This window comes from Xenopus laevis, chromosome 4S (genome assembly GCF_017654675.1).
Source record: "Xenopus laevis strain J_2021 chromosome 4S, Xenopus_laevis_v10.1, whole genome shotgun sequence".
NCBI lineage: Eukaryota > Metazoa > Chordata > Amphibia > Anura > Pipidae > Xenopus > Xenopus laevis.
Window position 1 is genome coordinate 29,530,552 of NC_054378.1, and position 12,600 is coordinate 29,543,151.

A 12,600-nucleotide genomic window follows, 5' to 3' on the forward strand; every position below is an offset into this window, starting at 1 on the left:
GTAGCACCCTCATACGCGAATGCGTATATGCACATGTATGAAATGAACCATATACTGAGTCATCACTTGTTTCGCCAATATGGTGGATACTATAGGCGATATATTGACGATCTATTCTTTCTATGGTTTGGGCCGGAGGAGGACTTACTCAAATTTGTGGAGGCTCTGAACCAGATACCTTCCACTGTATGGTTTACCATGCATTATGATTATGAGAGTATCTAGTTTTTGGATGTCACTGTTTATAAGGATCTGCCTGCAAATAGGCTCCAAACTAAGCTGTATAAGAAAGCCACAGACCGCAATAGTCTGTTACACTATACCAGCAGCCACCCCAAACACTTGTTGAACTCTTTACCTAAATCCCAAATGTTACGCATAGTGCGGATTACTAGTGACAAAGATGAAAGAGATGTAGCACTTAAGTATATGGGTGAACAATTCCTCATAAGGGGGTATCCTAAAAAGTTAATCCATGACGTGATTCAGTGGGCTATGTCACTAGATAGGGATACTGTCTTTAGAGGTGATCTTAACACCAGGAGGGGTAAGGTGAAGGATGAGGAGACACTACTATATACTACAACGTATAATGCTTGTACTCCGTTGATCAGGAATTCTGTATTGCAGCATTGGCCTATCATTAAAACTCACATTGAATTATCTGCGATCAACAGAAAGAGGATCCAGTTTGGATACAGAAGGAATAAAAATCTGAAGGAATTACTGTCCCCTACTGATCCGGTAAGCAAATATGACAATGACTGTCGGAGGGTCACTAAATCAGGTTCATTCAAATATGGAAATTGCGTAATGTGCAATACTCTAATAATAGGGGACACTTTTCGACATCCACATAGCGGGAAGGCATATCATATCAAACAGAGACTTACCTGTACCTCTCGTAATGTTATATACATAATTAAATGCCCGTGCGGACTACTGTATTGTGGGAAAACAAACAGACAATTGAAAGAACGGGTGAGTATGCACCGTTCAACTATGCGGGCAGCGCTTGATCCAAAACCTAGGAAGGAGGGTAAACAAGACATTTCGAAACAACCTGTGGCACAGCATTGGTTGCATGCTAAACATCCAGCCTCATCTTTTAAATGTATGCCCATAGACAGTATACAGGATCTACCACGGGGAGGTGATGTGGATAACTTATTACTGCGGAGGGAAGCATATTGGACTTTTGAATTGGATTGTGTCCACCCCCGAGGATTGAACAGTGCTTTACAATTAAATTGTTTCCTCCCTAGATGATTATTAGGTACCTGTATGTTGGTGGGGATATGGTTGTGTATGGATTAACATTGTTGCTTTTGGGAACATATTCCAGGAATATGTTTTGTTGTCAAAATAGCATACGCCCCCAAAAAAGAATATATATATAATACATTTTTGGATATTGTTGTTAGTGTCCTAACAGTGTTAAAATTCTGTGTTTAATTCTTTTCCTAAATTATAGGGGTGAACGTATTCGGTCTGGATGTTCCGGATATGGAATTAGCATCAAAGAATACCGTTATGGCTGACTTAGCTACATATGTTAATGTTTTTAAAGTAATTTTATTATTGGTGTTCTTGTATTTTACACTATTAATATATACTTATGATATCTGCACATGACACTTTAGTCTAAATTTCTTAAAAACATTTTTAGCAAGTTTTTGTAATATGCATATTTGCACTATTATATGATAACATTTAATGGTCCACCAATCACGTTGTTGCTATTTCCTCTATGTGTTACACTGGTTTGATGTAATTAGTTGATTGGCTATATAAAGCACACTAATTGGAAGGTGTGGTTGCCTTGAGAAAGGTCCCAATAGGGACCGAAACTTCACGTTGGCTATACATGCTTTTCTTTAATACACTTTTTTGATTTTTGAACAATACCCTGTAGTTGCTGGTTTCTTTTTATGGATATATATATATATATATATATATATATATATATATATATATATATATATATATATATATATATATATATATATATATATATATATGCTTTTATTTCTTTTAACATAGTCTTAAAATATATATTTATATATATATATATATATATATATATATAGTCATATATAGTCATATATAGTCATATATGAAAAAGTTTGGGAACCCCTCTCAGCCTGCATAATAATTTACTCCAGTTTCAACAAAAAAGATAACAGTGGTATATCTTTCATTTCCCAGGAACATATGAGTACTGGGGTGTTTTCTGAACAAAGATTTTTAGTGAAGCAGTATTCAGTTGTATGAGATTAAATCAAATGTAAACAACTGGCTGAGCTTAATACTGACTACTGGCAACACCACACTGGTTGGATTAGTTTGTTAAGCCTTCAACTTCATAGGCAGGTGTGTCCAATCATGAGAAAAGGTATTTAAGGTGGCCAATTGCAAGTTGTGCTTCTGTTTGACTCTCCTCTGAAGAGTGACAGCATGGGACCCTCAAAGCAACTCTCAAAAGATCTGAAAACAAAGATTGTTCAGTGTCATGGTTTAGGGGAAGGCTACAAAAAGCTACCTCAGAGGTTTAAACTGTCCATTTCAACTGTAAGGAATATAATCTGGAAATGGAAGGCCACAGGCACAGTTGCTGTATAACCCAGGTCTGGCAGGCCAAGAAAAATACAGAAGCGGCATATGCAGAGGATTGTGAGAATGGTTACAGACAACCCCTGATGGTGTATCTGTACATCGTTCTACAATTTAGTGCAATTTACACAAAGAACATCTGTATGCCAGGGGGGCCTTAGGGGACTGCCCTTGTATTTTGATAGGTAAACTAGAAGATTCTTCAGTTATAATTCCAGTGGTAGACTACAAAAGTTGTGTTGGCTCTGTGGAGAGTTTTCATCTTTAAAGGGAACTCTGGCTTCCAAACCAAAATCTGATAAAGAGGCCCACATAACACAGAAACCCCTAATATATCTATCAGAGTTACCTGTTTCTTTCAAAAGTATGAATACATGCCGTTTTCTGTGCTGAAATTCAGCTGTTTAACAGTTCTTCTTTTTCTGCATCATTTGAAAACCTGTCAGGGAAGGAGGGACCAAAACACTAATGTTACAAATTGTAATAACTTCTCCACAGCTTACAGACAGCATGCAGGAACTACATAACCCATAATGCATTGGACTGTGATGTTTTGTTCCTTATTGAAATCACGTGTGCACGGAATTGTGGCGTTTGGATGATACAGGCTAAGGACAGCTGGCTGTTGATACAAAGTAACAGTATTCAGCCAGCTCAGCAAAGTAGTCAGTCAGCACAGCAGGAGAGCAGGGGGCTAGGCTCAGGGAATTGTCAGAAATCATTAAAAATCATGAAAAATCTACATATTTTTCAATTGATGTATACTGCAAAGTTGCTTGAAATTATGTCTACTGTTCAAAAAGCATAAGTTTTTGGTATCTAGGCATTGCTGTGTGTATGGCATGAGACAAGTAAATACCTTCCGATTTCATAAGGCTTCACTTTGCATGTAATTGCTTGTGAAGGGCTTTTTGGCTCCTTTTAGTCCTTCTCATCCTAACCAGGTTTGATTTTCCTCTATAAAATAATGCAAATTGTCTTTTAGTTCCCTGTGTAGTTGTTGAAACAGACTTTTCAGAGCAGCTGCGTTCTATTCACTGCATCAGCCCCAGCCTCATCTTGAGTAGTATGTGGAGATGTCTGTTCCATTTCATGTTTTAAAGATTTATCCCTTTGGAATGATGAGTTTTAATTATCTATTATTTATTGCCTATTAAGTAGGCAGCCATCATTTAGAACCCCCACCCAAGGCATACACAATATTGCAACATCCTCTTTCATTGTTATTTGTGTGTGTCTGGGACTCCCGCCACAAGCCGGAAAAATGAAAAGCAAAAGCCTGCATAATTAAATTCTTTGTTGAATTGCCAATGAAAAATAAAATAATTTCAGTATATCACAAAAGCAGTATTCATTCAACTTAAGAGGTTCTATTCAAGAGAAAGCAAACCCTGCCTTCTTGCATGATGTTGATAGTGTTGTGCATCTAGACTTTACTGATTGCCTTGTATGTATGGCAGTGCAAAGAAAAGAAATGTATTGGCAATGGAAAGCCTGCTAGAAAACAGAATAGAGGGATGGTATATAGAGAAAAAGAAAGCTGGAAATATCTGAGAAAACAAAGGGATGATGTTCAAAGCAGGCAAGAGTAACCAGAAGAGAAAAAAAAAGTAGAAACAGAAAAGTAAGAGTTGTGTTCAGAGGGGATGAGAAGTGACCAGTTGAACAAACAGAAGTATATTATGAACAAAGCCATTCTTTATACACTATGGGATCTTGTGAACTGAGGAGCCAGATTATCAAGGAAAAGAGTGGCAATATTCCATACAAGAGAGCTTGATTACCCAAGACAATAAGTGGGCAGTTTAAAAAGGTCAGATGAAGACCTGAGTTGCTACGAATTGGTTTTGATTATAACAAAAATGCCATGTCTGATATCCAGTACTGCATAAGGGCAGAGACAGATGAGAAGATTCGGGGAGATTAGCTGCCCGACGATAAATTGCCTCTTCCACGGGCAACTAATTTCCCCGCCGGCTAGAATCTAAATCGCTGGCGGGATGGCACTTGGAGGGCTTTGTTTTCCAAAGTGGCCCGAAGTTTCCTCTTAAGGCAAACATCTGGCGACTTCGGAAAACAAAGCGATCCGAGGACCATCCCGCCAGTGTTTTCGATTCTAGCCGGCGGGGTGGCAGTTTGCATTTGCAAAACAAACTAAAAGTACAGCAGGGAGAGAGAAGCAAACCTACCTTTAAAATTCTTACACTTATTCCTTTCCTATCGTTCTCCTCATTTGAGGCTCATTGCATTAGGCTCTTTTCTCCTGTTTCACTTTGCATTGCTGTCATATATTGACCTCCAGGACCAACCGCACAATTTTTGGACAGCTTTGCTGCCTGTCTTCCTTACTTTCTTCCATCATATGAGGTGACTTTAATATACCCATTAACAACCCTTCTGTTTTTAAACTTCTTTCGCTAACATCCTCCCTAGGCTTATCTTTGTGCTCAGACTCCCCTTCTCACTCCAGAGGTAACGTTCTGGATCTCATATTTACCAGACTCTGTTCAACCACCAATTTTATTAACTCACCGTTTCCCCTGATCAGAAGATCACAATTTGCTCACATTTCAACTCTCACTAATTACCTCCTCACCCCCTATTTCCCAAACACATACCTACCATGACTTGCAAGTCGCATCTCTATTCTTCCTTTGACTCTCTAAACTCTAATATCTCAACCATCTCTTGTCCTAATGTGACTACCTCTGTCTACTATAGCACTCTCAGCACTGCCCTTAATGAGCTTGCTCCTGCAAAAACTTAATCTGCTAGACCCAAGCCACTTCAACCTTGGCATACTGCTCATACAAAAGTGCTCCAAAGACATTTACATGCACTTGACCTTTAGCACTCATCTTTCCCCTTCATCACCCCCTCCATGCCCATCTGTCTCTGCTCAAGATATTGATGAGCACTTCAAAAACAAAATTGACACTATCAGAAATGACATTACACTACTCAACCCCTCTAGACTTCCACAACCCCCCTCCACACTCCCTAGTCTCTCCTGTGCTCCTTCACCCCTGTCACTGATGAGCAAGTCTCAAAACTTTTGGCCTCTTCTCATCTTACCACCTGCCCACTTGATCCTATTCCTTCAAATTTCTCCGTAATACCAATCCTTGTCTAATCAAATCCTTAACTCATTTATTTAATCTTTCCCTTTCAACTGGAATGTTTCCTTCTCAACTAAAACATGCTCTTGTCACCCCCATTCTGAAAAAGCCCTCTCTTGATCCTTCCAATCTTGACAACCTCTGACCTATCTCTCTGCTACCTTTCATCTTGAGCGCCTAGTCTACAACCGACTAACCCCATTTCTCTCTGACAATAACCTGCTGGACCCCCTATAATTTGGTTTTAAGCCACAACACTCCACTGAAACTGCCCTAACCCGACTAACTAACGACCAGCGAGTTACTCCACTCCAGAGACACTGGTTGGCCAATGACAGGAATGGATGATTACAATACTATATGGTACTATTTTTGGGTGTTTGATCAGCTGCAGGAAAATTGATTTTATGCAAACGACAACACTCCATGTGCCACAGAACGTAGAATCTACGTTCTGTGGCAAAGTAACTTGAAATGCCACAGATCGTAGATTCTACGTTCTGCAGCATTTGCAGGATTGGGAACGGAGAAGCGGCTTGTAAAGCCGATCTCTCCGTTCCGACTTGTTCCCCAGCCCCTAGGCAATGAGCCTAGGCGGGGAACAAGTGGTCCCTGGGTCGCGATCGCCCAGGGGTCCCAAGGCAGCAGCAGGCACCTGCAGAATATGTGCCCTGCTGCTGCCTGCACTTTCAGAACGGAGGAGTGGCTTTACAAGCCGCTCGCTCCATTCCTAGTGTACCCAGCAGGATCCCCAGCCCCTAGGCAACGAGCCTAGGCAGGGAAAGATGGGCCCCTGGGTCACGATCGCCCAGAGGCCCCAATGCAGCACTGTGCGCGAAATGTGCATGCTCTGCTGCTGCCTGCATTTACTGAACGTTGGAGCGGCTTGTAAAGCTACTCGCTCCGTTCCAACTCGTCCCCCAGCCCCTAGGCAACGAGCGGAAGTGGGGAACGAGTGGCCCCTGGGGTGCAGTCGCCCAGGGGCCCCAAGGCAGCAGCAGGCAAGGAAAATCGAGGTGCCCTGCTGCTGCCTGCGCTTCCTGATCATCAAGCCCCGCCTACTCACCAGGGCCTAAAAAGAAGACGGTCTCCAAATGTTCCAAGTCTGCCTCCAGCCCTCCTGGACTACCCACAGACTGCCACCCCAGGTTTGTCCCCCCCCCCCACAAACACACACTTATTGTACTAATACACTTAGTAAATGTACTATTTTCATTTGGGGGTCTCTGTATGCCACCTAGTTTGGTAAATCTTTTCATATCAGGCATCAAACTGTTCAGTAGACCCCTGGCATTCATATTTAGGATGCCTTTTGCTGGTATGTTACAAAATGTGGGGTATATAATGGGGTCAAATGCAAGCTTTGTGACTATTTTTAGAAATTTTTTAAAAAAAATGTTGTGTTTAGCATAACTTTGCGGTTTGGTAGTTTGCAGTAGAAAGATATAATTACTTGCTTTAGATTCGTCAGAATGTGTTCTTTCGGAAAATATATGGATTTATAGGGTCTCCATATTGTTAGGGGGTCTTATGGTGCATAATACACATACTGGATGCTTTTATTGTAGCAGTCAGCGTATCATACGTGAAAATTCATATGTACTATTTTCATTTGGGGGTCTCTGTATGCCACCTAGTTTAGTAAATCTTTTCATATCAGGCATCAAACTGTTCAGTACACCCCTGGCATTCATATTTAGGATGCATTTTACTGGTACATTACAAAATGTGGGGTATATAATGGGGTAAAATGCAAGCTTTGTAACTATTTTGAGAAATTTCAAAAAAAGCGTTATGTTTAGCATAGCTTTGCGGTTTGGAAGTTTGCAGTAGAAAGATGTCATTACCTGCTTTAGATTCATCAGAATGTATACTTTCGGAAAATATATGGTTTTCTAGGGTCTCCATACTGGTAGGGGGTCTCATGGCACATAATACACATACCGGGTGCTTATATTGAGTGTCATACATGAAAATTCACACGCCATATTTGGATTTGGGGGTCTCTGTATGCAACATAGTTTTGTAAATCTATGCATATTGAGCATCAAACTGTTTAGTTTCATATTTCATATTCATATTTAGGATGCTTTATGCTGGTAATGATACATGCACGGTACAATGCTGGAAAGTTGAAGCTTTGAGGCAATTTTCAGGGATTTCACCAAAACCACAAATTTTGGGAAAGTCTTGCGACTCGTTTGGAGTAGAAAGGCATGGGTACCCATTTTACATTCAGTAGAATGTGTACTTTCCAAAAATATATGGCTTTGGGGGTAAACATATATTTCTGTGTTTTGACCCCACAAAAAATGCAGTAAATGTGTTGATTTTTCAGTAGCTGAAGTAAAGTCCTGGCAATTTGGAAGTGCTAACTTCATATTGGGCTCACTAAATGCCAGGTACTTTGGTAAACCTATCCACAATGGCCACCAAACTGTTCAGTGGACCCCTGGCAATAATATTTAGGGTGCGTTTTCTTGGAAAGTAATGATTCATGGGTGATATGATGCTGGAAAGTTGAAGCTTTGAGGCAATTTTCAGATATTTCACCGAAACCTCCAATTTTGGGAAAGTCTTTCGACTCGGTAGTTTGGAGCAGAAAGGCATGGGTACCCATTTTAGATTCGTTAGAATGTGTACTTTCCAAAAATATATGGTTTTGGGGGGTAAACATGTATTTCTGTGTTTTTACCCCACAAAAAATGCAGTCAATGTGTTGATTTTTCATTAGCTGAAGTTACACACAGGACTATTTGTATGCACTAACTTCATTTTTGGGCCTCTAAATGCCAGATACTTTGCTAAACCTATGCACATTGGGCACCAAACTGTTCAGTGGACCCCTGGCAATCATATTTAGGGTGTGTTTTCTTGGTACGTAATGATTCATGGGCAATAAGGTGCTGGAAAGTTGATGCTTTGAGGTAATTTTGGAAAAGCCTTGCGACTTGGTAGTTTGGAGCAGGAAGGCACTTTAGATTCGGTAGAATGTGTACTTTCCAAAAATATATGGTTTTTGGGGGGTAAACATATATTTCTGTGTTTTTACCCCACAAAAATGCAGTCAACGTGTTGATTTTTCAGTAGCTGAAGTAAAGTCCTGGACAATTTGGATGTGCTAACTTCATATTGGGGTCTGTAAATGCCAAATAAATTGGTAAACCTATGCACAATGGGCAACAAACTGTTCAGTGGACCCCTGACAATCATATTCAGGGTGCTTTTTCTTGGTACCTATTACAGTGTGGGATATGCGGAGCAGAAAAATAAAACCTTTGAAGTGATTTTTCAGAATTTTGATACATTTTTATAAAAACCACTACGTTCAGACAAGCTTTGATGTTTGGTATTTAGGAGTAGAGAGACATAGTTACCCATTTTGGAATCAGCAGAATGTGTACTTTTCAAAAATATATGGGTTTCTGTGGTAAACCTAATGTTTCAGGATTTTTTGGCCTTGGAATCTAAAGAATGCCATTCTCTGCCTTCTGCTTTCAAAATTCGGTAATATACTGCCGGGAGTTTTTGCTGTACAGAAGTCCTAAATCTGCCTAAAACTATACATATCTGGTATTGGCACGCTCGAGAGATATGAGGCTTTCCAAATCAGTTGGATTTTCATTTGTAAAATGAAATATTTTTCTGGTATAAATTCATATATTGTGAAAAATAGAAATTTTTCATTTTTTTTTTTTTGTATTTAGCGCTATAATTTTTTTTGCAGAGGTGGAAGGAAATACATGAAAAAGGCAGATTTAGAAAGCTCAGTTTCTCCCGAAAAAAACAATGTATAGTTTTCCTAGGTAAACTATAGGTTCCCCTAAGAAAATACCCCTAAAGTGAGAGAGCACAAATGTTTTAAAAATGGCTGGCATTTCACGTAACCAAAATGTGAAATTCTGCTGACACTTAAAGGGTTAAAGTGGACCTGTCACCTACACATAAAAATTTGTATAACAAATGTTGTTAGCAAATTAAATATGGAATCCAAGTTGTTTTTTTTTTCATTAAATCATAAATACCTGTTATGAAGGCTTTAAATATCTGAGCTATCATTCAAATATTACCTGCACTACCTCTATACGAGGTGGGGCAGTCAATTACTTTCACTTTCCATTCAGTACTTCCTAGATGTTACTGCTCTCCCCACATTCCCCTTCCCTCCTCACACTCTATAATTGGTTAGGGAAATCTGTATGGACATTTGGCACCCCATTCGCATACCTCGCAACTGTCCCGTTTTTAGAGGGGCAGTCCCTCTTTTGACAGCTCAACCTGCATTCCCTCGTTTGTACTGGAAAGTCCCATTTTTCTCTGCACTGAACAGCCAGAAAAAGAAACAATGTTTCAAACTTAATTGGCAGCAGCAGATAAGATACTTTTGTAATGTAAGGCAAGTTGCTGGTCTCAGCGTGTAATTCCAAAAGTTATATTCCTGTTTATTCCAAGGAGCCTGTGTCACACTCCCCAAAGTAATCAGAATCATGTATATAGTAGGAATGAACAGCATTAAATCAGTATTTTTCAAACTGCAAGTGTTGCATTTATTAGCATTGTAAACACTACATGTTTCAGGTACAACCCGTTCTCAAGTGTATATGAAGATGCTTTTGTAATAATTTCGAGATAAGCAAATAAGTAATTGTAACAATATAAGATAGGTCCCTTGGGACTCACAGATTAAAGGGCAATTCACTGTAATAACAAAAAAAAAACCACAGAAATATGTTCAAACATTCATAGCCTGCCAAATTTTGTAAAATGAACATGATAATTAGAGGGTGTGGCCACAAAAAATGGGCGTGGTCAAATTTTTCACCATGCTACGCGAGCTAAATTTTTGTCCCTCTTTATTTCCAAAATGTTGGGAGGTATGCATTCAGGCGCATACACATGATTTTGGGGTCTTATTGTCTTAATAACAGTGTCCACAAACTGGCTCCTGCCTGAGTGCTGTGATTGTGTAATTCCAAGACTGACAGAAACAAAATGTAAATAATAAATGTAGTGTAAGTAAGTTTTATTTTGCTCAACTAACATGATAAAAAATAATCTGGAATTATTTCTTAGGGTGACAGGTCTCCTTTAACCTTAGATCTAAAAAAGTATGGTCGAATTGTGCCCCAGTGCTTAGAAGTGTGCAAAATCCACCCTGTGTGAGCACAGGCACACCTGCCTGGCATTGCATTCCACTGCTTACCAAACAGGGTGTTTTTTCCCCACTTTTTACCAATTGATGGTAGTGTTTCAACCTCCTTTCATACATAGAAATCATCAAGGCTAGGTTTATGACACAATCTGTGATAAAAAGCTCCACCCATAAAGCTTTCCTCATTTTCCATCATCACTTTCTCTTTTATATTGGCTTTAAATGCTGCTTAACAAATACCCCTCCTCCTTTTCTATTGCCTCTCTTCTATATTGCCCAGTCATGTGACTCATTCAGCCAACCACCCATCACAACATATATTTCCCCTCTAGTACCTCCATCTCTCCCATTTTACCAGTCAACTTGCATTTGTAAACCTACATTTAATACTTGTACAATGGTGAGAATTTTGCATATACAACTTGTGGTTCTCCCTGTTATTATCACCCCAACCAAGTTTCCTCCCCAGTTTTACATTACTATGCCCACTACCTCATCTAACATATCTTCCACAGACTTACTAATTGCACCCTCTCTCCCATGCCTAGTTTAATAATTTAGTAGCCCAATTACAGGTTAACAATTTAGAGAAATTAATTCAAATTTACAGACAGACTGTTTCATTGTTTTAACATCCTAGTGTAAAATATTGGAACATGGCTTCATACGGTAAAATTTTTACTGGCTAACATGGTACAGCAACTTTACCTGCAACTTAAATGAACAGTAACACCAAAAAATTGTGCATTAAAATAATGCAAATATCATCTATTGTTGCCCTGCACTGGTAAAACTGATCTGTTTGCTTCAGAAACACTACTATAGTTCATATAAACAAGCTGCTGTATAGCAATGGCGGAAATTGAAAAAAGGCTATATGGAACAGGTTAAATAGTGGATAACAGATAACACCATTATGTTTTACAGAGCTTATCTGCTATCTGCTGTGTAACCTGAGCCTGTTCTTCTTTGAATGGCTGCTCCCATTGCTACACAGCAGCTTATTTATATAAACAAGAGTTCCTGAAGCAAACACACCAGTTTTACCAGTGCAGGGCAACACTGTATTTGTATTACTTTTAAACAATTTAATTTTTTGATGTTACTGTTCCTTTAAAAAGCAAACATTAGCGGCATTATGGGTGGAGACATGCAGATTACTACTTTATGTCCCTGTGGTCATCTGTGCATCAAGAACCATTGTTTTAATATTACATACTGACTTATACCCTTTGAAGGGAGGTTTACTGAAACACTAATATGATCAATATGGTTGCTAATCGCATACATACATATATTAGTGTATTCTGAATACTAGTACATGCGTGTTCACAATCATATTAGGTCACAGCAATTAATCTTATGAACAGAATGCTTTCATACAACTTTGGACAGTAAATAGTGGCACATGGATGGCACAGTGACAATATTTACGGCTATAATATGTATGGATAATGTTCCTGTTCCTATACGCTATAGACATACACACAAAATATATATGAATAATTCTGTTGGTGTATAGGAACAGAGAAAAAAAATATAGTTTACAGGCAAAAGTTTATAAAGAAAAATGTTCTTTAAGTATATAAGCACAGAAGTCAGTATTACCTACTGAAATAAATATATACTGTGTTAATGACATGGGTTAATGGCCGAATCCCTGAATCCTTGATGAACGATTCCGCCGAATACTGAACCGAATCCGAATTTTCATAT

General features: G+C 39.1%; 1 protein-coding gene across 10 annotated transcripts in view; it reads left to right on the forward strand.

The window, feature by feature from the left end:
* nkd1.S (naked cuticle homolog 1 S homeolog) overlaps positions 1–12,600 on the forward strand; it is a 154,007-nt gene that overhangs the window by 61,820 nt on the left and 79,587 nt on the right. For 7 of the 10 annotated variants that reach the window (XM_041561105.1, XM_041561102.1, XM_041561101.1 and 4 more), the window contains one exon: positions 631–744. The exons of 1 other annotated variant lie outside the window; for it this stretch is intronic. In XM_041561105.1, coding sequence (XP_041417039.1) covers positions 631–744 — 114 coding nt within the window. The remainder of the gene's footprint in view (positions 1–630; positions 745–12,600) is intronic. 2 more of the 10 variants (XM_041561110.1, XM_041561111.1) reach the window with 1 other exon arrangement.